This window comes from Poecilia latipinna, unplaced genomic scaffold (genome assembly GCF_001443285.1).
Source record: "Poecilia latipinna isolate Pla-1442-1.1 unplaced genomic scaffold, P_latipinna-1.0 Scaffold612, whole genome shotgun sequence".
NCBI lineage: Eukaryota > Metazoa > Chordata > Actinopteri > Cyprinodontiformes > Poeciliidae > Poecilia > Poecilia latipinna.
Genome location: NW_015113228.1, coordinates 108200 through 134180, shown reverse-complemented (window position 1 = coordinate 134180; position 25981 = coordinate 108200). Strand labels below are relative to the sequence as shown.

The window sequence follows — 25981 nt, the reverse complement described above, 5'->3', positions numbered from 1 at the left end:
TTGCTTTGTTGTTCAGCTCCAGCAGATTTATGGCCCATCAAGCTGTGGGCTACTTATCTTGGCCTAAATGTACTGGCCAGTGTTGTTTATAATATAAAACAACTGTGGTTTGACTTAACTCTGACTCCTAAATCAAAAGTGTCTTCTTATTTACTACACTTTAGGCCTTGTCTGATAAACAAAGCAAGCTGTTTTTTTTTTTTTAACAAATGAGCTCATGTCATATTGTAAATCCTTAATTTTTGTCTTCGTGGATGTCCATGTAGGGTTTGCACCTTTTTATACTGTAATTTCTGGTGTTCTAAAATTAGACTGTGACAAAGTTTCTGTCTTTTTTGTGGTGGGTATTACTCACTGAACTGAGTCATCTGTTCCAAGGAGCAGATCTTTCACATACAGCTGGCTCCCTGTCAGCCCCGCTCCTCTGACCTCAGGCCTGGTTGCTGTCAGAAGTCTGTAGGATAGAAGATGGGGGACTTGTTGTTCCTGTCCCATTTCTGCTGACAGAAAAGTGACAAACATTTGTCAAAAAAAAATCTCATTAGTCACATCTCCTCCATACAAGATCATCCCAAGATATGTGGTGAGTTTAGAAGAACTGATTTCCGTAAGATGAAGTCTTAAACCAACACAATGCCATACAGTTAGACCACTGAAAAATCAACGAGTGTTTTCCAATGTCTAAAAATATTTACTTTATTCTTCCAGGCTCCTTTTGCTCCATCAGTGCTTTATTTCTATGTGGTTTCACAAAAGTAAATTATATTGTGACTTTTACTCTATTATGCCGTTTCCCGGTAATTCTACCTTTATAGAAGTAGGATGTAGAATATATCAATGCAGATGTCTCGTGTGAGATGTTTGAGCATCTATGTGCACGTATTTAAAGAATCTTAGTTGAATATTTTGCATGGTCTTTAAAGGAAATTCTGTCATTAGAATAATAACAAAAACACAATACAGTGGACCCAATGCATTGTGGAGTTTGGTGCCCACAATCACCTGCAAATGTCTGTGAATATTTAAGACCTCTCTAAAGAAAGGAATCTGTGATTACTGAACGGTGAATTGGTGGGGATCCAATACAATGGCCAAAAAATAAATAAATAAATTATATAATCATTTTGTAACATAAATTACCTCCTGAGTCGTTTGCATGTTGGAACCGAACACAAGCTTCGCACTGTTTGCCTGGAAATAAGTCAGCGGGTGCTTCTCTCTGTGGGAGCAGATGACAAACTGTTAAAGTTGAGGTATGTCAGAGAAGGGAGATTTATTCCTGAGATTTATGAGGAATCACTGAAGTGCTGCATCTCTTTAAAATAAGATGCTTAGAAGGTCATAATGTAAGAGACAACATGATGTAATACCATTCACACTGGAGAAAGCTGGTAAATCCTGAGATCTAATCACTGTTTAAAAGTATGAAAGGGCAGAGCTGCTGCTAGTGGAGGGAAAAAAAGTCAAATTTATGATACTTAATGGTGATCTGAGGGGGCACAGAACGTGTTGGTACAACATTTCCAAATCAAGTCACTTCCATAACAGGAAGAGATGGAAAGCTTCTCGCTCTCCTTTGTAGCAGCCAGAATAAACTGACATGCCTCCCTAGAAAATACCATTTCCTTTTAAAACAGATTCTTACAGCTTTTACGTCTTTCCTGTTGTTGTTGTTTAAATACCTAACTGAAACTGAAAATGACCAACTATTCCCTCAGTAAGACCTCCCACACTGAAGAGCGTGTTGTTAGTGCAAGCTTATTTCTGCTATGTCCACTACTCGTTAAAACAACCGTCATGCTTGTTACCAACCAGCAGGACATACACGTTTCATTTTGTCATGTAATCTGGATGTATAATTCAAGAGATTTGACCAAGTTTTCCAACAAATTTATAAAAAAAAAAATCATTAAAATCTGAGCTGAACAACACAGACGAGGGTTACAATTTAACCCATGATACAACAAATTAAAGACATATCTTCGTTTTCATCAGATGCACAATATTACGAAATGTCTCTTTTGTGTGAATCAGAAAATTTTTCATTATGTGTGTACGAGCTAAACTCTTAAAATGACAGTGTAGTAAAATGCCACATGCTTCTGCTATGCCTCAGCTAGACGCATGTCCTGTCCAAGTATTCACAGCCTGAAACACGTCACACAGTGCATGTGTTTGTGTGTCAACCAGCCCCTTCTCATAGTTCAGTCAGGTTAAAGCTCAGCAGCACGCTTGGAGCTCACATGGCTGTATAAGGGCAGAGGGACTGCTCCAGTGCTGCAACAGTACGAGAATGAGGGAGGAGGGAGACGGGGAGAGAGGACCAACTCCCATCTGGTAGTTCTTAAAACTCCTGGAATGCTTTTGCTTTAGTTACACAAGCCAAACAGCTTCTCACCAAGTCAAGATGTTCCCCTCCAGCCTCCTGGCCTCGCTCTCCTCAACACCTCCAGCGACCTCCTCAATCAGTTGTTAAAGCCTTCATCTGTGGTGGGGTTTTTTCTTTATGTCTGTGGAAATGAGACAACGATCAGCTGTGTACGAAGACGAATTAAAAATAATTAGAAATGTCTCTCCAATATCGACATACTCTTTGATTTATAAGGAATCTGCGAGGAAAGCCAAATCCAGCTGAGTCCAGATGTGCTCCCTCTGCGTTTGGCCCATCTGTTTTAATGCTGACACTTTCTGGCTCCTTCACCTCCTTCGTCAGAATCGTCCTATCGAAGTTGCTGCTGAATGTTGGCTTTCTGCTCCAAGGGATGGAGAGAAAATAAGAGAAGCCCGGGCCGCTGCTTGAGTCCATCTACTCTGCATGGTGTCGGCTTCTTGCACTCTTTTTTTTCATTATTCAAATTAATAGGAAGCTTCTTGGGTAAAAGATGTCATTCCTTAAAATTTACCATCAGCACCAACTGAATTCATCTTTGATGCGCTTCTGCTAAGGAGGAGTAAGGCTGTGGCTCCCATGGCTCAATTGGTGATTACAGTAAAGCGAGATTTTTGGGGGCCATGAGAAAAAGGATTTTCAATTTTCCACGCCATGTGTGTACAGCTGTTTGCAGTTCTACCCATATACCCCCTCCTGCTCCTCCTCCTTTCTGTCTTTCACACTTTATGTTGACTCGGCATCCCTGTTTTCCGGTCTTGTGTGGCTTCATGGTATTGTTTCTGGTCCCCAGGAGAAGCCAGGTGGTTTATTTAAGGCCTATAGTTGAGAAAGCACTAATTACTGTTTGTTCACGTTGACAGGGGCCATTTACTGGTATCAAGGTATACAATGGTTTCAGAGGGTCCCATCAAAATTCCTAAACACTTGTTGTGAGCTTAAGCATCTTATTATTAACATAAATTAACATAAACGTTAGGCGTGAAGGGCTAACCAAATATATTATTAGCATGTAGAGTGTGAATACATGTCACTAATCACAAAAAGAGTCTTTTTTTTATTAAAGATTTAAAAGTAGTTGATGAACAATCCTATCTGCAGACTGCACTCCAAAATATTGGAAAGCAAGATCTCAGACGCCTCTCGGTGTACATGGCGTCTAGACCATGTAAAAGCATCAGGTTAGCTGATATGCTGCATACTGTGCAGCAGTATGTGCATAACGGTGGAACAGTTGAAGCTTATTAGAGCAACACTGCATAGGGACTTTTTTGTTATTTAAAATGAATTCACAAATGAAGTGGAGGCAATATTTCAAATATCAATGGTGAGAAATGGAAGACAAAGTCTAAAAGCAGTTTCTTGGAGTACCTAATATGCAAGGTTATAAAAGAATGGATAAATGTTTTGAGATTTCCCTTGGACAGAATAAGCTCTTTAACAACTGCATCAAATGCAACCAGGAGTTATCTGTTAAAAAAAACAACGCAAAAAAATAAACTACTTCCGGCTTTGCTCAGGTAGATCGTCTGACTAATCAGCATATAACAACATTGTATCATCAGTGTTATATTATAACACTATCATAAAATGGTAGAGTGTACTTTGCAATGTTTAATTGAAAATACATCCAAGTTTTCTTTTTGTTTTTTGCTCTACTCATCAAAACTAAGTTAACACTGAGTATTCCTTAGTATGGTTTGTCTTTGCTGCAGTACATATAATTACTCCATTCCTGTTTTGGAAACAGACCTGGTATTTTCACCCAGCATTATCTGATCAAAATAATGTGTCAAATCTCACAACAGCCTGTGACAAGATGATGTTTCCTTTCGGTATCAAAATCTGTCTCCCTTTTGTCGAGTTTTGTTTGGCTGCTTTATTTTTATACCACATCGAAAAACCTTTGCTTCCCATGTCTGTGTCTTCCACCTTAGATATCCGCCACCCAGAGGAGTTGTCTCTACTGCGCAAACCTCGTGACCCCAAGAAGAAAAAGAAAAAGTTGGAGGAGGCAGAAGAGGACAGTCTGGAGCTGGAGGGTCCCCTGTTGACTCCTGGATCTGGTGAGGCACACACAGCTTTTATATTTCTGTCTACATTAAAATAATCTTTGTTTGTTACACTGACACTGTCCTGAAGTAGCAGGTTGAACAGCAGGTTCTGCTGGCTCACACGGAGCGTCTTCCATTCTTTTTGTTTGTGTTTGACTGCACCTGTGGTTGAGAAACCACTGAGATAACTCCACACTGCTGTTTCTTGTGACCAAATGTGAATGTGCGAATTGGAGGCCTGCAAGGGATTGACAGCCATGGCTCCCAATTCTTCAACAGGGAGGACTAAGAATGGTTGAGATTCCACACATAGCTGGTCACGCTGCCATTTTAAGCCCAAACCAGGGAAGAGGAGTGCAGTTATTATAACCGTCCTCCTCCTTCTCTTTGTACTGAGTGATGGAGAGTTGCAACCACATGAGCAAGGAGGAGCAGAACAAAACAGGCTGGGTCGCTGTCACTGATTTATGGGACGGAGTAAATGAGTCTACTTGACTGTTGCTCCATTTCCACTGCTGTTCTTTTTATTCTTTCTGTAGAAAAGCTTTTTTAAAATGCTTATGTCAAATTAGAATTAATCCCAGAAAACGCAAAAAGGAACCTACTCATAATAGCAAAGATGATCACACCCAAAGTCACATCATTGCATAACATGGGTGTGTGACATTCAAGATGTACTTATTTCCCAGTGGGTGCGTGTGGTCACACTACGAGGCGGAGCCGAGCTTCAACAAACACGTGCAAAATCTACTTGTTGTCATTGGTTTCCTTGTCTGCTCTGTGTGCTTCCTGCGGGGCCTTCCTTTCAAATCAAAAGCTGCAGTCTAAGGCTTTATTTCGTGGTCAGATTGTAGGATGTTCTGTCCCTTGAGGGGAGGAGGTGGCCGCTTAGCCCAGGTCTCCTGATCAAAATCACAAGGCTTCGCAGAGAGGCAGCGATGCAATCAGAGTGCGCTCTTTTCCCATTTCCACCCCCCTACCAGTGTGACTCGTCACATGCGGTGCTGCTGTTAATCAGTCGGTCAATAAACTGAAAAGGATTTAACTGCGATTTGGGAATGATTTATGCTTCTTTTTTTAAAGCAAAAATGTATGAAAATAAGAAATTACACCATTCATTTTATTTATGTTTCTCATTCCATTTTACAACAGATTAGCAAAATCAAATGTGCATAGGTATTCCAGTCGTAGAAGTAAATTATAAAATAACAAAATTGAGAGACGATCTTAACATTTTAAGAAAAGAAATCACCGGTTATATAAACGGAGCTAAAAGGTTAGACAATTGTCTTGTTGTTTGTCGTGCTTATGACACAGACTGAGACTTGTTCCCACAGTTTTCTCCTAAGTTGGCAAAACCTCTGATGACTAGGGCTTCATACCAGACATGCACCAGAATTTGATTTCTCAAACTCTGATTTCTGGTTGAGAAATCAGCGAGAATTTTCAGTTTGATCTGCTGTACAAGCACGCCCTAATACGTCTGCCGGAGGATAACAGTTCAAACATTTTGATGTCTCAGCAGTTTTGTAAAGAGGAGAACTTGACCCTAAATTGACCTCATTAGATAATATGAAGGTTTTTTTCAAGCTGCAGTGGAGTAGAAGACATCCAGGCTTCAGCATACATTTATTAAGACTGCTAGAGTAAGGGAGAGTGAGGCTTCAGCAGATAACAGCAGGGATGTGCATATTACAGCAATGTTTCTCCTTATTTTATCTTGTGCCATTAACCTCTGTCTTTAATAAATACTGTCTATATATCTAAATCTTGGATTTGGAAATGTTGGCAGACTTTGGAAAACTTTACTCAAAGCAGATATTAGAATTGGACCATAAATCAGAAAGTTGTTCCTAAACTGTACACTCAGGATACGTGGTCATTTTGACCACTACCTTGTCTGCGTTTGCAGTCACTGTTGCTGTGTTGAGTGATTACGCATACATGGAGGGAACCATGTTAGTTGTGCCCAACCCATCTCCTTCTAAAAATGGGACAAACTGACTCATTCGCCCTGGCACTGTCTCCGGAAATGCCACATAGTCTCACTTTAATATTCTTCATCTTTTGTCTTTTCTCCCATTTTTTTTCTGTTTCCTCTTTCCTTGAAGAGTTTGAAGCATCCTAAATCTATCCTACTAATTTTGTTTCTTACTATTCCTCTCCTTTTTCCTTCACTTTTTCCTGTCTTTCCTTTTCCTACTTTCTTTCTCACACCAGCCTCTGAGATAATTTTCATCGGACCAGTGAAAGGTAAGCTTTTCCTTCGTCTTCTGTCCTGTGTCTTCTGCACTGCTTTCTTATCCTTCTCCCCCTTCCGTCGGCGCGTTAGACCTCATCCGTAGGCTGAAGGTCGGCAGTAGAGTCACCTGACTTCCCCTCAAGAGAGAGTCACCTGACATTAGTAGTCTCATGATACAAACTTATGCATCCTATTAGGTCAAACCTCAGTTTTTTTTTTTTTTTTTTGAGTAATTTGCTCTCTAAAGGATGTGCAGGACCTTCTGTCTTTATGGCTCAGATAACAACCCAAATAGAAAAGTAATCCGGTTAAATTTATTGTCTTCTGCTTTTGTTTTTCTTGTTTGAGGTCCTAACTGCAGCATGCATCCAAGTGTGGGAAATTAAGGGAATTCCATTTTGCAAGAACTAAACGGTAAACAGGATGGAGGAAGCTCATTTGTGTTTCTCAATAAACTGACAGCTTTGTCTTCTACATACTTGCACTACATGGTTGACATTCCTCATGAGACCCTATGGGAGATGGGAGTACTCTCCCTGCCCTGGTGAACTCGGCATTAGGAGGAAGACCTTGGAGGATCAGTTGGATAACACCCTCCCCCACATAAAATGGGTGGTCAAAGTCGGCACCGCTTTCTCATGACCTTAGCTCACAAACACAAACATACACTGTCACAAACTCCAACCAAACCCACTTCCTTGTTTCAGAAGAGATTTAGTGGTTTAGTCAGCTACTTCTTGACCTACGGCTGTAGGAGGAAGAGAGGGAACGAAGGGGGCAAGATTGCCAAAAATACTCTCAACAGGAAATGCAAACAGCTTTACCCCAGGGACTTGTGTGTGTGGTGTTGGATTCCAACTCTGAAAACCTAAGGAAAAAAATTGTACAAGTAAATCAATGTTTGGAGCGCTTGAATATAACATTTTGTTCAACTAATTTGTTCATATTGTTTATTTTGCCTGTTGAATCTCGCCTTGCCTGTGCATAGTTTGATTCTGCAGTGTAATTCTGTCGGTATGTGGCTGTACTTCAACAGGTCTGCTTATCTTATCATGATGCATCATTGGGAACACTGCTGGGTGGAAGTTGTATAGTGATGTTGAATGCTAACTGGTCTTACTAAGGATATCATTAGGGTTTCATGTGATTGACTCAAAGTGGGGCATAATTGTGAAGTGGGGAAAAAATGCTTTCATATTCAGTCCCTTTCACTCTGATATTGCTAAATAAATTCCAGCACAAGTGGAGAAATGCAAGCCACACCTCTCAGATTTTCATTTGTAGAAGTTTGAAAGCCGTCTTTCATTTTCATTCTGCTTTGTAATAATACACTACTTTCAGTTTAGTTAATTCTACTGTAATGGTTGTAATGTGGGAAAAAAGATCATGGTAAAAAGATTTAAAAAAAAAGCTTTGCAAAGCACCATTTATGTAGTGAAAATGTTTGTCTTTATGCATTGTGTGCTTTTCTTTGTATGTGGATAATGGCGGATTAACTGGAGATTTGGGTTTGTGGTTTTTCTATTGCAGGGAGTGTCTACTCTAGTCCAGGCTTGTACAGTAAGACCATGACCCCCACCTACGATTCCAGAGATGGCAGCCCCCTGTCGCCCACCTCAGCCTGGTTTGGGGATAGCCCCCTGTCAGAGGGCAATCCTGGCATCCTTGCTGTCAGCCAGTCGATAGCCTCACCAGACATCTTGGTTAAACTCTACAAACCCCAGTCCCTGCTGGACAAAGCCAAGATCAATCAAGGGTGAGATGATGCTGACCTAGTAGTTTGGAAAAAAGCCAAATCATCTTAAATGTTAATATGTTGTTTTTACGTCATTTAGAGCTGTGCGGGTTTTTATTGTAGTTTTTATGTTTGTTCAGGTGGCTGGACTCATCCAGGTCTCTCATGGAGCAGGATGTGAAGGAGAACGATGTGCTGCTGCTGAGGTTTAAATATCACAGCTTCTTTGACCTCAACCCTAAGGTACATCTTAAAGTCAGGGAATCACAAGTAAAGCAGTAGCTAGTTTTCTGTACTATTCAGTCATGTGATATTTTAGGGAAAAATATAGTCACTAAAATGTGTGCCGTCTTAATGTTTCAAGAAACATTTGTGGTGTTCTTTCGAGTTTGAATCTAATCAAATTCAGTGATTTAATGCTAGTCTGGTCGTTAAGGCAAAGCATTTCGAGTTCTGAGACTTTAACAGGTGTTGCAATGCCTTTTTCCTTCAGCATGTGTTTGTATTTATCCGCAGTATGATGCCATCAGAGTCAACCAGCTCTATGAACAGGCCAAGTGGGCCATCCTGCTGGAGGAAATTGAGTGCACAGAGGAGGAAATGATGATGTTTGCTGCCCTGCAGGTAAGAACAGTGTGTTTGTGCAAAAGCCTGTTTTTTTTTTTTCTTCCCTTGTTGGGTATATAGATCTTAAATATGAAGGGCTTTGCAGTCATTTTTGTCTTTGGATGTTGTAACCAACTACCTGATGCTAATTAATTGGACTGGATCCCAGTCAAAAGCTGGGCCATATGGCTGCCAGTTGGGCAGTGCACACAGTGTCTTGGTGTTCATGCTGCTTTACAACCTGATTGCTGCTGTGTTTCTTCGTCTTCATGGTACTGCTCGTTCACTAATGTTCTCTAGCAAACCTCTGGGGTCTTTACTGAACAGCTGGGTTGATACTGAGGTTGATTTCCACACAAACACCCAGTTCACTAATGAGGTGACTTTTGAAAGCAGCTGGTCTTTATAGAGGTGTGTCAGATCAAAGAGGGGATGAATGCAAATGCATACCACACTTTTTAGATTTATAAGTGTAAAAACATCTTAAAATCCATTTCGTTTTACTTAAAGTTCATAATTATGCACCACTTTGTATTGGAAGGTCAAATAAATAATGTCTATACTGTTTGCATTCTGAGAATAAGCTACATTTTCAGTATTGTTTCTATAGGACTTTTGAGTATCTTTACATACATCCATCAGTTACTTTTAGTTTTGAATTACAGTAGGCTAGAATCCAGCCTATTATCCAGGCTGCTGGTCAAGTAGTGGGGTAATCCCTGGACAGGCCACTAGTGAAAGGGGAGCAGTGGAAATGATCTACAGATGTTAGCCCCTTTTGCTTCCTCAAGTTGCCACATGGTGCCCTCAGCTATTTCTGACCATCATAAACTGGGTGCCAAGACCTGAGGACGCCACTCTGTCCTCACCCCGAGGGTAATTATAGTGCGTATTTGGCCGCAGGGCTCCATGCATTGGCCCAGACCACCCATTCCAACAAGATACCTTCCCATAGACCTGCTGGGCATTCCTGTGAAAGCTCTTGCAGTCTGAGGTGTGAACGTGTATTTTATCAGACTGGTAATAAATCACACTTGAATGGTTTCTTGTTGCTGTGCCATTAGTGTTGCTCATGGACGTTTGGTGTTCCGACCGGTGGCGGCTCTGTCACTACCTGTCTATTAGCACGTAGCTCTGCTGCGTTTCATCCACTTACTATGAGCATAAGATTTCACAGCTGAGGGAGGCAAGCAGACATCTAAAAAAAAGGAGCAGTGATCGTTTAGTTCCAGTCTGGTTCTACTGGGCGTTTGCATGCCGTCATCTTGAGTTTACGCAGAAATTTGGCATGTGATGGTTAAAAACATAACCTAGAGCCTCAAAATGGGAAATTAAGCTTTGTTCTTTAGCATATTTTGAAAAGAAATGTCAGTTCAGAATAAAATGTATCGCATCGAACTCTTTCTGCCAGCCTTACTGCTTGTATGCAACATATTTCTGCCAAACGCAGCTCTGTGGCTTTCACTTTCTGGGCAGCTGTTCATTCATATATCGGTGAAGGAGGCTGGTGATGAGTTGACATGGAAAAATGCCATTTGTCAACAAGCTGTTTTTAGTTTTGGTGACTCACCGGAGGATTTTCTGTAATGAGGCTATCCTTCTGAACTGCCGTTTCCATTGTTACTGACACGTTTCCTCATCTTGCACATATGTACCCCAGTGAGAGAGATTTTTATTTGTTGTTAAACTTCAAAGACGTGCTATGAATGTTTCCCTGACCACATCGCTTATTATGCGGTGCATTAGCATCGTCTGTCATTTTGTCCTATCCTGTTATGTTTTTTTTTAAACTTCCTCAGTTTCCTCTTAAACGATCATACAGCTAAGTTAAATGGTACACAGTTGCAATAAGCTTCACCATACAAGTATTTTTATAACATTCATTGCAGCCCAGCTTTCATTTATAAAAGGGAACTTGGAGCATTTTTGCAAGAATAGCAACAAACTTCACAGATATCAGCTAACATGACTACGGGTTTTGCTCTCTCTACTTTAACTAATCGTTTCTCAGCTTTACTGGTATAGTGACATTTCAATACTCCTGATTGATCTGTATGGAAGAAACAATCAATCATTGAAGTTGTCTGAACTGAAGCATTTTTTTTCCCGCAGTACCACATCAACAAGCTGTCAGGCATGTCTTCAGACAACCACATGAATAACAGCGAGAAGGAGGTGGATGAGGTGGATGCAGCGTTGTCTGACCTGGAGATTACTTTGGAGGGAGGGAAAACCTCCAGCACACTGGTATGAGAAAAAACTCTGCTGCATTTTTTTTATTGGTGAAGTGCATTTTCCAAACTTACGATGGGAAACCAATTTTTTCCCCAGTTCTGAGGTTTTGGTCCGTGTTTTTGTTTCAATTTTGGAGTTCATGAGCTTAATTTACGCTTCACATAAAGTTAACAAGGACACAAAAAGGAGTACGAAGAAAAATAAACAAGATACAACTTGAGTGTACTATAAACTCACAATTTCAGTAAATATGTCATTTAGATTGTGTATAGCTACTTTTACTTCCTTTTCAACGCCATTTGCTAACATTTACTTTAAGTGCATTTCTAGGGCCTGACATGTAAACTGATGGACACTTTTGAGTTGGTGTAGCAAGCTCAAAAGTGACTAAAACTGAAAATTAAGATTTAAGACTTATGAGCTGTTTTTATACTGCTTGGCTATATGAACCTGTTTATATGAACTTTGACACAATTATTAATGTGCCAGCCTTTGCACTTCATTGTGGGAATGCTGGTCAGAACTGGAACAGAAATAACATCTGGTTCAGTTCTTTTTTCTACCAGTTTTTGTCACAAGCAGCCATTCGTCAGTGTAATGGATTACAAGTAAGCTGGACCTTCCTCTGAGCTCTGTTAAATCCCTGGGTATGAGGGCAGTGTGTTACTCCTCAGCGGAAAAATTGGCATTGGTTTCAGGGAGGTGCTTGTCACCAATTTTGTCTTGAGCTGCCTTTTCGTTGCGTACATAAAGTAATCACTCTGGTTTTTCATTGTTACTGTGCTCATTTTCTTTGTTTGCAGTTTGCGCTTTGTTTTTCTCTTCACATACAACTTGATTTTGGGCACAGAACCAAATAAAAGTCTTTTATTTAGTCCTTTTATATTTGTCAGCTCTTTAAAAGTGATACATTTAAAGTCATATAAATTCTAAACCAAAGGACATGCTAAAAGTTAGATTTGGTATATTTCTGGTGTAAAACTTCCTCACTTCAGAGTTGCTAATTCAACTGTTGACACAGGAAGCATAAATGTTAATGGATTTTTTTTTTTTTTTTTCCATTTCCTCTCAGGGTGACATCACATCTATTCCAGAACTGGCAGACTACGTCAAAGTTTTCAAGTAAGTGTATTTTCAGAGCCACACCTCCCTAAAAAAAAGCATTTGCTCTTTATCTGACATACAAAATGCAAGTAACTCCTCATCAATTCAGAAACATCTCTGATTAAAAGATTAAGATAATTTTTATTAACTTTTTAAAGAAATATTTTCTCTTTCCAACATTGCGCTAAACTGTAATGGTGCCAGTACCAAAGACCATTTAAATAGGAGGGAGCTTTTAGTTTCTCTTTAGGGAGATTAGTTGGTAGAAGCGTATTTTGAATCCAATCCGTTTTTGGCTCAAAGACGTTGCTGACAAAATGTTGCCTCCTGGGGTATTTGTCTCATAAAATATGCAGGATAAAGTTGTTTGGAGTGGGGGCTGTGATATTGAGGAGCATTTCCTCTGTAATGGTTTTCCACAATGCTGGCTCCATTCCTCCTCACCTCGCTGACTTTACACTTCAGGAGCTCCCTCTCTTCCCCCTCTTTGTATTCTCCTATGATCTTTCCTCCCCCGCTCTTCCTGCTAAAGAGTATTGAGCATTTTTCCAGCTGAACCCTGATATGTCTGTCTGCCGTGCATTTCTAGACCCAAGAAGCTGACGCTGAAGGGCTATAAGCAGTACTGGTGCACGTTCAAGGACATCACGATTTCCTGCTACAAGAGTAAAGAGGAAGCACTCGGGACACCGGCACACCAAATGAATCTCAGAGGTGCAGAAACGCAAACATGCCTAAAGTGTTGCATGATTCTCATCGTGAAATGTGAAGGTTTATTTATCTGCTTTAAACATGTTATGGTAGGTGGCGTGTTAAAAGAATGACGGAAACCTTTTGTCCTCATTTCCCGTCTGCTCAGGTTGTGAGGTAACGCCAGATGTGAATATTTCTGGTCAGAAATTCAACATCAAATTGCTAATCCCCGTGGCCGATGGGATGAACGAGATCTGGCTTCGGTGTGACACAGTAAGGCTGAATCGTTTCCCCAGATTTCTCCTCTCTCTGCTGCTCTCCTTAATTCCACTGTTCTGTCTGCAGGAGAAACAGTACGCTCACTGGATGGCAGCATGTCGCCTGGCCTCCAAAGGGAAGACCATGGCCGACAGCTCATACAACCTGGAGGTCCAGAACATTCTCTCCTTCCTCAAGATGCAACACATGAACCCCGACCCTCAGTTCATTGAACCAATCACCACTGACATCAACCCAGAGTGTCTGGTGTCTCCACGGTATCTTAAAAAGTACAAGAACAAGCAGGTAAGCCACCCAGATTCTGCTGGAAGCTTTAATGTAATATTTTAACAAATGTTTGTTTTTTTTCAAATAATTTGTTTTTTTTATAGATTAACTCTGCAGTTTATTAGTTGAGCTGATTGGTGAAACGTTTTATGCCCAGATATCAGTGGCTCTTACGCCACATTTTCCTTTTTTACTGTTTTTTTCACCTTAACTTCCCGTACATATCTTCCTCTGTCACAGTCAACTTTACATCAGACTTTTAAAGCACAATCTTTACAACACCCAGCTGCTTTTGCTAAACTCTATTTCTATCCTCTGATGCAGCAAATCAGAATTCCTTATGGCCAAATATTAAATGCACCCAAAAAGTTGAGCTAATTTTCAGCTTAGTTGGCCCTGGCTAGTTGGAAACTCCAGCAAAAAATATTTTACTGCTAGAGCACTGTACTAAGCTCCAGCAGGTCACGTTGACAGAAATGCTCTTTAATGTGGGTGCTGTAACTTGGAAAAACCCAAAGGGGGTAATTAGTGAGGTAACCAGAGGAATCACAAACGACAAAGCTTTTTAAAAGGAAACTGTTTTCTCAGTATTTGCACAACAGCAGATAACAGAAAAACTTTGTAGATTACGTTAAAAATACTTTTTGAGCTTTATAACCATTCCTTCTGTATTTGGAAAAGTTTCCAGCCTTTTGGGAAACTAACAGGAAAGGTAATGACAGGAGGCTGCTGTTTTAGTAATGTAAGCCAGGCTATGTGCACTGATCTCTAATAAAAGCTAATAATTTAAAATATGAGGGTTTTAAAATAAGATGCTACTTTGTCACACACTATTGAGAAGTTAGCTTGGATCCTAACAAAAAATTAGCATTCACAGCAGGATAGCTACAAAAAAGGAGTTTTAGTGCTCTTCTTGATACTTGTTGTATTTTAGTTCTTACAGGACAATCTAATAAATGTAAAACTGGCATCAGCAGGTGAAAACTTTACCAAAGCCTGGGGTTTGAATCGGCTACACAAGGTTTTGGCTGCATCAGTGTTTTCATCACATAATTCCTACATTCTGTTTAGAAATCACTGTAAATTAAAAGTGTATATAAGCTCTATTTAAATCTACACAACAGAACTGACCTAGAGTTGAGGCAACACAAAGCTGAAAACTGTTGACTTGTTTCTTTTATTTTTCGTTCAATCTCCAAATTCGGTGCGCCTGAAGTTGTTTCAGCAGTAGGAGTGAAAGTTTCCAACATTTAATCCCTACCAGCCTTTCAATTCTCTTTCAGATGTTGGGAAGATTCTACACTTTGCTCAGCAGATTTGCATGCAAACAAATAGGCTGCTGTGTGTACAATGCAGCAGCTGAGTACACGGCTGCCATGGCAGTGTTGGTTAGGGATGGATGAGGCAGGATCTTACCTCTGTACTTTAGCTTAGTCACTCAATCTGGAGCTGTTTAAGTTGGAAGTAAAAATGTGGCGTTTTGCCAGAGGGAAGGATGTCAGGGGGGGGAGCTGATACAGTAAACGATGACTCAAGGAGTCTGGACTGTCGCCTGGAGTATCACAGATATCCAGAAAGAAATGGAGACGGAGAACAAGGATTAGACAATCACGAATTGCTATAAAACAGGAAGCATTGAGTCATCGTCAGAGTTGGTGTTGGTTCCAGGGATATCACAGTTGTGGTTAGTAATACAGAAAACCAAACTTTGTTTTAAAAGGCTTTGTTCAAGATTTAGTTGGGAATTGTAAAAGAATAAGTTATTATAGTCTACTGTGGATAAATGTAATGTATTTTATGTTGCTTTTTTGCTAGTTTGGTATGCAATTTAGTTTCTGTCTTGACTGAAAAATGGCAGATCATTGCGTAATGATCCAAATCAATCAAAGAAATGGTGCACCAGACACAAAATCAATTTTCTGGTATAACCATCTAAGTCCTCCCATCTATATGCTACTGAAAACATGTTGAATTTCCCATATGAATCCATGCTATTTCATTAAAATATAAATTGTTTTTAAGGAATTTTGCACATTTTTACCAGGGGTGCAAACAAATGTGTCCTTAACTGTAATAGCTGTATTTCAAATACATCACCAAAACTCACACCAGCCCAGTGTGATGAATATTTTCCACGGGCTCAACATGAAAGGGTAATGCTGTACTGTATGTACAGTGAGTGCCTTATGCTCACACACACACACACACGCACACGTGACGTGAACTTGTGTAGTGGGCGTTGGGGCATCAGGAAATGAACCTTGCTTGGGAATGCTGCGCGGGAAAACTGTCTGGGAAAAAAAATCCTGTAAACCCTCTAGCCGGCTGCGACCCCTCCCCATCTCCCTTCAAATCAGGCTTCCTGTTGCAAGATTCGTCCAGGGAGACTTCCGTGCTGTTGCTCCAAGCGGATGTACACACAGGAATTTCTGCATTACGTGGGTTGGAGCACCGTCTGGTCTGCTTGTACAAGTTTAGCCATAAAGCAAACGATGAAAGAGTTGAAAAGCAGCTCCTAAAGCTTCAAGACTTTAATCTTCAGCCCCACTGAAGTTGGTACACAACGCCATCTTGTGGTACAATATATGAGGAGCTCTGATATTTTATTGTCTCTGTGGAAGTTATGACACAGTAAACAGTCAAAGCCTAAATATACAATTCCAGTTTCTATTTGACTGATGTTTTCCTTGACAACAGTGTTGCCGTCCTTCTTTTCTTTTTTGAGCTCTACTCTCCATTGTGGCTCAATACTGCATGACACCTCATCCCCACAGTCCTGCTCTTTCATTACAGTTATGCCGCAGTTTCCAGCATTACTTTTTTATTATTATTATCCTTCCTCCCTTGATTCTAATCTGTTTTGCCTGTTTGTTGTCCAAACTTTTTTCCTCTTTCTGTTTTTTCTGCATCTCTGTCAAACTCCTGCATCTTTCCATACCCACCTCCTCTCTTCAGCCAGGCTATGTCAGGGATTTGGTAAGTGATGTGTGTCCACTGGGTGTCTTTAAGCCATTCTGCATGTTTGTGTATATACTTTTTTTTTGTCTGGGTGCTCCTCTAACTATAGAAAGTAGATGGGATAATTACTAATGTGTGTTGTTTGTCTTCAGCTATAACAAGTTTCTAAGAGTTAATAAGGAAAAGAAAATCACATGTGAAAGTATTGCTATGGCTTCTACTTCATGTTGAAACAACAATCTTAACAAATATGTCAAAGACTAAAACATGGAGTTCTGCTGCATGCTTTAGTCCATTTAACACTCATAATAGATTAATAAGCGTTTAAATGACTTTAATATTAGCTTTATCACACTGCTTTAGTTTGTGTGTCTCCAATATAACTCAACTGGAGGTAAGTGAGTGGCAACAGTAAATGTGTTTTGACCACAGTTACTTTACAAATACACACAATTGTGACTGAAACAATTTTAGGGTAGCTCTGATCCTGTGTTGACTTGTATGTCAGAGAAGAATAGCTGTTCAGATTCACTGCAGTTCTTATGCATCAGCATCAAGCCAGCGCCTTGTCAGAAATAAAAATAAAAGGCACAGTAAAAATAATGACCACCACATTAAAACAAAATTAAAGAGTTATCAGTACGTGTCATTAGAAAAACCATTGGATTGTAACGTATGGCGCCCCCTAGGTGACAGGATTTATTTTTGCATTCACACAGTAAGTTTTGCATTCCCTCGCGGTGATGTATTTACTAGTCACTTCATGCACCATCTTGAACATGGTAAGGTTTTATTATATTTGATATCTTGTTTGTGAAATACTTGAGGTTTTATATCTTTCTAAAGCACCAGGTCAAATGCACCACAAACATATCTGTGAACTCACCTCAATTCTTTCAATGTCTTGGCAACAGTTTATATTGAAGTGTGGATTCATATTTGATGGGATAGTTGTTGTGTTATGTGGTGACGGGATGACTTTGTTGGATTGGGCTTAGTTTGTAGAGCGCCATGCCAAAAAGCTGTTTTTTATGTGTGTGATTTTTGTCTTTGGCAGATTTCCGCCCGAATTCTTGAAGCCCATCAGAACGTGGCCCAGATGAGTCTCATCGAGGCCAAGATGCGCTTCATTCAGGCATGGCAGTCCTTGCCAGAGTTTGGAATCACTCACTTCCTTGCAAAGTACATAGTTCAATCACCATGATCTATCTTTTTAATCTGTATTTTTTGTGGCATATCATGCAGTCTGCTGAGCTAAACCGTCACTCTTTGTTTCCCTTTTTGCTCCTCAGATTCCAAGGAGGAAAAAAAGAAGAGCTGATCGGAATCACCTATAATCGCCTGATCCGAATGGACGCCCACACTGGAGACGCAATCAAGACCTGGCGCTTCAGCAACATGAAACAGTGGAATGTCAACTGGGAGATCAAGATGGTAGGGAGACCAACGAAAGTCACTAAAATTGTTTTTTCATACGGTGCCTTATCAAAAATGTCCTCACCCTTTGAGGTTTTTCACATTTATCCCTAGTTCAGTGTATTTTATTGGTGTTTCATCTGACATACCAACACAGTGTATCACATAATTGTGATGTAGAGGTTTCCAAAAGCCAAAGGTTTTACAAATAAAAATCTTTGACATTTATTGCTATGAATCCTTGATTAGTCAATTCTTTGTAGAAACACAATTTACAGCAGTTCTATCTGCTCATCTTTTGGGATAAGACACACCTAACATTTTCTCCCACTAGCTTTCTTGTTTCTGCTGAACAAAGTATCCCCACAGCATGATTCCTCCTCCACCATGTCATATAACATGAGACTGTTGGGTTTGGCGTTAGGTTTTCATCTGACCAGAACATGTTCTTCTCCATTTTCAACCATGTCTCTGACAAGAATTGAGGCAAACAAAACTTTTTATGAGTTCCTCAAAGGGGGGTTATATATTGTTTGTGTGTTGTCTGATTGACGCGTCATGTCCTGTGCGTTCAGGTGACTGTTGAGTTTGCGGACGAGCCCAGTCTGTCCTTCATCTGCGCCGAAGTGGACTGCAAGGTGGTCCACGAGTTCATCGGCGGCTACATCTTCCTGTCGACACGCGCCAAGGACCAGAACGAGTCGCTAGACGAGGAGATGTTCTATAAACTGACCAGCGGCTGGGTCTGAGCAGTCCCAGGCCAGCAGGGGTCGATGATTTTTAGGTCAGGGGTCGGGAAGAGGAGCAGGCTTGTATGGGTTTATTTTATTGTGTTCTGTTGTCATTTTAATTGATTGAAACTGTGCCGAAGGAGTCAAAGTTTAGCATAGGTATTGCCAAGACTGACACAATTATTGTTCTAGTTTTATATATATATATATATATATATATATATATATATATATATATATTGCATTAATGCTCAGTCATTTGTTGCATCACTAATGTTTTGGTTTGTACAATCCAGATGAAGCCTTGTGTTTTAGTTGGAACCTTAGAATAACACCTTGTACTACCACCTTCTTATTCTCCTGTTTGCTTTCTTGTCTTTTCCTCTATTAGAGTTGTGGCCACAAATTGTAATCCATGATGACTGTTTGATCAACCTTTAGATTTAATCCCAAAGAATATTTTCAGACTTGTCTCTCTCAATCATATTCTGCATTTTTCCTTAGTTTGGGAAAATATGGAATTAGAGTTTGTCATTTGCCAAGTCTGGAGAAATGTAGAGGAAATGTTCTTTCAGACTTTTTTAATTATACAAAATATTTTTAAAAAATCCAAATTTCATAACATGTGGAGTCATTTCAATAATATTTATCTAAGATTAGTCTTTAACTAATCTTTGTAACATTTACAGGAGCTATTTTAAATCTTGCCTCATGATGTCATAACTAGTTTAAGTATTATGGATTAAATTATACTCTGCAAAATGCTCAGGATGACTGAAGTAGTTCAGTTCTTATACGTTTTGTTTTCAAATAATTCTGAATACTAATGAATGAAGATAAAGTTAAAAACAGGGAAAATTTAAAAGCCCTGCATTCTCATCTATACCTGGACTGAAGGAGCTAAAATCTTGCCATATTAACTAATATTTATTTCATATAAAGGAATGAGTCAATCAATAAATTTACGCCCACCTTTCTACTACTTTACGTCTCATGGAAACACTTTTGATTTATAGATTCCTCTCCATTAGCAATCTGTTAAATTTTTCTTTTGCTTTCTTATTTCACACCCTTGGTCTTGTTTGGTTGAGCCACCCTGTTGGCCATGTATTGGCCTGATGCAGACCCCCTTGTAAGCCTTCATTTGTATTCAGCAGACTGAATAGGAAACATTTCTGAAAACGCTACACTTCAGTGCGCTGTAATAAGCGTCCTGTGGGTTTTACCACCTGGGTGTACCGAATAAGTTCAAAATGTCTCATTCAGTTTGAGTTATATGCAAGGGCGCCAATTTTTTGTGTGACTTGCCTACGTTTTTTTTTTTTTTTTTAAACTGTAACAGCAAGAGATGTGGCCGTCTGTAGCTGCTTTTACGAGTTTTAAGCAACCGGAGACTTGAAATTACAGCTGTGATGTTAAAGTGCATGTACACTACGCAACAGGAGGAACACTATCACAGTCCCTCGAAGCATGTCCTACGTCAATGAAGTCCTGTTTCTCACCGTATAGTATTATATCGTTATCAATACTCACCAGCAAAAGGTCACAGAATTTAAAGAATGAATATGCAATTTTTTTTGTTCTCTTCTCAGTATGAAGGATTGATAAATGAAGTATTGTTATTTTTTGTAACTAATGTAAAAATGCAAACATTTTATAAAATTGTACAGTGTTTTTTTTTTTTTCTGCTTTGGGGATTTGGAGGGGTTTTTTTTTGTTTTTTTTTGTTTTCCTTTCAGAAGCCATCAGTCGACGTGTGTAGCTTTCAGAACTGTGTCAGTACATTGTGGTCTTACTGAGGTCCCACATGACGATGCATATGACTTTAAATGAAGATAACACTAGCCTCAAACTCCTGACTTGGTTGAGATGTTTTTTTTTTCTTTTTTTCAGCCAGACCCTATGTTGAGTCGTTGTTATTCTTAGTTTATTTTGTTCATTTATTTTTGTGTATTCTCTTGTCCCATTTGCAAAAAAAAACCTGTCAATTAATGGCCAAGAGAACCATATTTATTATTTGTTTGAACTGACAATTATTTACAAACATTTCTGCCTTATATTCAGCTTGTTCACATCTTTTATAACTTTTTTTTGTCACAACTGAAGAGTACCATATAATGTGGTGAAGAAGATGACCCTGGAGTTTGAGACAGTTCAACAAAAATTAATATTAATAAAAAATTGAGAGAAGAAAAAAACAAGCATAAATAAATATATATTTTTGTTCTTGTCGATGTTTGTTTGCCTCCAGTGTCCAGAGCAGCTGTGCATGTCCTGCTGTTCTGTTTTCTGACTGTAAAAAAATGCATTTATTTTAAAAAATAATAAAGTAATTTTTATTTAAATTATTTGACTCCAGTTTTTTTGCAGAGATCTCTCTGTAAAAAACATACCAAGTGGTAGGGGCATTTGTGTTTTAAGATATGGACTCTAATAGTGCATACATAGTAGTTCTTGAGTTGCTGACAGCAGCCGAGTGCAGAGAGAATGACAAGTCATCATGGTGTACTTGTTCACTTGCGAACAGGAGATATATGGACTGATGGATTAAACTGCCTTCCAGCAGTCTAATCCATCAGTTCTGAATAAAATATTGCCTACGCCTTCACTTTTTTGTCACTTCATGTAAAATGCTGTCTTATGAAGTTTTGTTAAGCAGTTTATTGCAATGAGTTTGACTAAATCTGCATGAGATTTGCACTTTGTGACTTCCTTTTTTTTTCTTTTTCTTTTAGGCTGTACAATTATTGACTGGAAGTCTCTTTGAAGCCGTCCTTAAAGCTTTGTATGCACTGGCTTTATCTTTCCACTAGATGACAGAGTTCAACCAGAAGTACGCCTCCATGCGACAGTCTGAGCCTGGTGCAATCCAAACATGACGAACGCAGTCTGACCAGCAGAAACCAGGTGGTGCCAAATGGAGGTAGAGATTGAATCCGAGGACGCCTCCTGACAATCTGTTTATTTTCAGGCTTTTGCTTGTTCCCCTTCAGTGGACAGTCACATGTCACTGGTGAAACACCTGAAATGTGGAGGCTGATGACGAATCAGGACCCCCCTAAAACCACCTGATGATGATGTCATCATCTTATGAAATGGTAGCAAAAACCTACATGGTTTAATCAGGGAAGACAGGAAATCGATTAAAGAGGATAATAATTTGCTTTGCTAATGCGTGTTATCAGATTCACCTAATTACAGATGTCCAGATCCTTAACATCTATTGAAGAATTTAAACCATGTTGGATCCTCAGTGTCTGATACTGTTGTACATAGGACACCGACTACTTTCTTTTTATATATATATATATATATATATATATATATATATATATATATATATATCAAGAGTTTGTGAACAGGAATATGTTGAATGGATGGGATTTTGCTGATTGCCATCGGAAAAAAGAAAAAGTCAACACTTTTGATGCAGAAAGTGACCTCTGTGGAATTAAACAGGTGAGAAAATGTGCTTCTCCTCATCCACCAAAACGAGTTTATCAGAACAAAACTTCATTTGCCCAAGGATTATGAAAGACTTTAAGGGAAGGAGCAACCTAAACTTGAGCAATGAGCATACAACAAAAAAGTTTATGCTTCAGTCGGGACAGATGGTTCCAGCAGGAAGTAAACAAACGGACCACAACGCAACTATTTGGGGGTTGTGAGTGTAAAGTTGATCAGTTTTTATGTTTTATTAGGGTTTTTTTATGTGAAATAGTCAGAAGTCACCCTGGCAACAACACAAGCACTAAACAGATGGAGAAAGTGGACGGCTGCGTCTTCTCTAAGAAAGAAAAAACATCTGCTAATGTCTCCAGATTGTGTTAAATCAGCAGCTACTCTTTCTGTGTTCTTCTGTTAGCCACACCAAATAGCTCCAGTTCTGGCTCTTTTTTTCGGTGTGTGAGCCAAATGAATGAGAGTGTTTATCCGCAATTGTACATCAGTATTTAAACTTTAAGCAGATGTGATGGATGTTGTTTTTACAATAACGTTTTCATATCTAAATATCGGGATGTAGTTGAACCTTTAGGAATCGAACATTCCTAAAGCAGCAGAGTAGTTTTAAATCCCCCAGCAGTGTATGAAGTGTCAAACATACAACTTTTAGACGATTCTCCTAAATTTCTCCTCCTTCAGATAAATTACCGCCTAACTCACTCAACTCGGATTCAAGCAGAAGACTTTACTATCACTAATTTTCTCTCGGGTGGACATTGTGCTCTGCATTCCTGCCATAGTTTGGTGGTTCAACTGAAATATTATCACTAAACTTTCAGCTGTGCTCATTTCTCTTGAAAATAAATGTACCTAAAACTTAGCTGAAAAGAAAAGGCTATAAATTTTTTTAGTTTAATTAATATTTCTCAAGTCCCGTGAAAAACCGGGAACCTTCTCAGGAATATTTTCTCTGGCATCAACACTAAAATCCTGCTCCCAAATATGAAAATAGACTTTCAGTCATCAAAACTGTAGATTTGGAAGTATGCCTTGATGGAGCTGCTTTGCTTTTCTGAATCCTTAATTCTCTTTACGTAAAGTCCAGGTCTCACCGGGGTTTGGCCTATTGTATTCCTAAATTTAATGACAGCTAGAGACGTTTCGCTAATGACTTCACCCATTGTCATAAATTCCTGCTAACCCTGGGGAGGATGCTGGGTGGATTTGGGCTTTGATGTGGGAGACGGGGGGGGGGAGAGGGGAAAGCCTTGAGGGGTGGACAGTTCCTGCTTATTTCAGGAAGTGAAAACGCAAAACTATAGTCGCACAATCCATGGAGCGCATGAGCTGCACCTGTCGCCGTTCAGACGCTGCAGCTTCCGGAGGCAGCTCAATGGGTTCAGCTACAAGAAAGAGCGGGCTCTGCTGTCTTGTAGTTCACAGCAGGTTAACGTCACTCCTAATGTCAGAGTGTCCTGTCTAAGAAACCGATTGTGACATTCGCCCCTGCAGTGAAGGGAGCGCCGCGGATAATGTCAACCAGCAGAAGATGTGCTGATGAGCTGACTTGAAAAGTCACTCCTGAAATCTTCCTGATGAAAATCGTACTTTCTCTGCAGACGCATCTTTTTGACCTTCTCCAGGGGAATTAGTTTTCTCTTTCCCACACCTTTGTCACGTTGGCGACGGCATCCTTTGACATGTTGTTCTTGGGATCAAAAAGACGCATTCCTAAACATCTCACTGTTTTCTCCTCGGTCTGTTTTTTTTAATGTTTCTTTTCCTCCTGTTCTCTTTTGCCACTGATGTTGGAGTCATCAAGTCTCTACACATCTTTGCCAGAAAACCTGTAACACTGAAAGATGCTGTATTTTTTTTTTTTTTTTGGAAACTTAAACATTAACCAGTCACATATGTGAGTATATTGCTGTGCTGTTATTTGTACAGCAGAGATAAAACTGTCTTTTTTTTTTCCCAGCTGTTTTAAAAAGTCATATTTCAGTCTCTGTCGCTCAACGTGCGGTGAATACTTTCATAACTTCACTTGGAGTTTATCCACTGCGGTCTGGTTTCTGTGAACGCATTTTAAGATTTTACACTAAAATGTTTTGGATTGAGATTTTTTGGCATCCATCGTCGTCTTCTCCTCTGAAACATAGGCTGATGTCAGGTTGATTTATCGATTTTTCCACCAGAAGACAAAAGTATCTAGGGAGATATTATCTAAAATAAAAAAAAAGTAATTTTGCAAGAATCAATAGTAGGCTGTTGGGGTGCATCCTGTCAGAAAATAAAGTGGGTGGAAAAGGCTCAATGAGCAAGAACAGCTTTTCACATTTTCATTTTGTGTGAGGAATGTTTTGATCTTGGGTATTGAGAAAATTAATCTGTTCAGAAATGGTGCTTTTGTTTTTTCAGTGAAAAAATATCCCGCTAACTGTGTGTGTGATAGTTCTTTGATCTCTTAGAGATTACCTGAGGCTTTCATCTTTTAAAGTTCTGTTTTGCTGTAATAACAGTAATATAAGCCAAATGTTTTCCACTGCCGGTTTGAGCTAAGATAAAATATCATTGCTGGGTTTGTTGCGAACAATCTCCTTCCTCCACTGGGACATTCAGGAGTTTTCTGAGATTTCATTTCAGATGTTGTTCAAATGCAGTAAAGCTTATATGGAAATCATTTATAAATTCTTGCCTCTATGCCTTATAAGTGACAAGAAACTGTATTCACACTCCTTGAACTTTTTCACATTTTGTCACACCACATCCCACAAGCTTCCATGGATGCGAAGTGAAACAAAGAGGATAAATGTTCAAACGTTTTTACGTGTCCTCATACGTGTCCTCCGTTCAATGCAAATAATACTGAATAAATACTGAGGAGTCCAGATCTTGAACCCCAACCCCACTAAAATTAATTCAAGTTTGCAGAGTGATGCAGCGTAGAAAAAGTTAAATAAGTAAGATACCATATTGTTTTTGTCATTGAACCAAAAACATCGTAACTTGGGAGGACAATGTGGAGTTTGGTGTTAAGTATTATGCAGAGGTGGCTTCGAAAAAACCCCAAAGACTTCAAGATTTCGTTGGTCATAACACATTGACATGTGACAGGTCTGCGTTTTCAACCCACAGCTTTTCTGTGGTGAGCCTCTCCCCTGCTGATCCTCGCTCTTGCAGATATATGGAACACAACTCGACCCCAACGGTTTCATGACATGGGGCCAAGCAGCTCCACACGTACGTCATTCCTATTATCTTCACAGTTGAGTCTAGAGATGTTTTCATGGAAAATGTTTAGACTGAGCTAAACACCAACGAGTGCCAAGATTCCTCTGTTGATGTCACAGTAACCTCTCCAGGGCCGCTAGACAGAGTTTATAGGATCTGGAAAAGGTTCTGCGCTGTCCAAAGGTGACACAAAGCTGGAAAGCACTTTCCAAAGTCATCGCCGTTTTCGTGGCTAATTGACTTATCTGGTATCTTTCTCAAGATACCAGTGTAAGAGATCAGATATTGTCAGGATTCTAGCTTCGGATAATTTTTTTATTTTTTTTAAAAAGGTGAGCTTCGGTTATGTTTCCCAAAGAACTGATCCCACCTGCTCATCTTTATAACAACATGAGAACATTCACTACATGACATCTGGCACAGCTGCTTCCCATCTGCCTCCAGAACCCTCAAAGTAAAGGCTCACCACCTTGTCAGTCTTGCTGTGCTTACGGTACAACACGCAAGCTGTTAAAGAAATTTCGAGTTTGTCATTAATGTCAGATCGGGAGGGTTTCCTCTGAGCTGATGAGATCATGTCACGTGGTGTTTATTGGG

General features: G+C 39.6%; 1 protein-coding gene across 5 annotated transcripts in view; it reads left to right on the top strand.

Moving 5' to 3' along the window:
- The window catches only part of fermt2 (FERM domain containing kindlin 2), a 42676-nt gene extending 21622 nt beyond the window's left edge, over positions 1–21054 (top strand). For 2 of the 5 annotated variants that reach the window (XM_015043022.1, XM_015043020.1), the window contains exons 4-17: positions 4327–4455; positions 6664–6696; positions 8216–8441; positions 8561–8663; positions 8937–9044; positions 11139–11273; positions 12334–12383; positions 12955–13079; positions 13225–13331; positions 13404–13622; positions 16560–16580; positions 17620–17744; positions 17855–17996; positions 18554–21054. In XM_015043022.1, coding sequence (XP_014898508.1) covers positions 4327–4455; positions 6664–6696; positions 8216–8441; positions 8561–8663; positions 8937–9044; positions 11139–11273; positions 12334–12383; positions 12955–13079; positions 13225–13331; positions 13404–13622; positions 16560–16580; positions 17620–17744; positions 17855–17996; positions 18554–18727 — 1697 coding nt within the window. In that variant the 3' untranslated portion in view covers positions 18728–21054. The remainder of the gene's footprint in view (positions 1–4326; positions 4456–6663; positions 6697–8215; positions 8442–8560; positions 8664–8936; positions 9045–11138; positions 11274–12333; positions 12384–12954; positions 13080–13224; positions 13332–13403; positions 13623–16559; positions 16581–17619; positions 17745–17854; positions 17997–18553) is intronic. The other 3 variants (XM_015043024.1, XM_015043023.1, XM_015043025.1) reach the window with 3 other exon arrangements.
- Positions 21055–25981: the final 4927 nt, after the last annotated feature.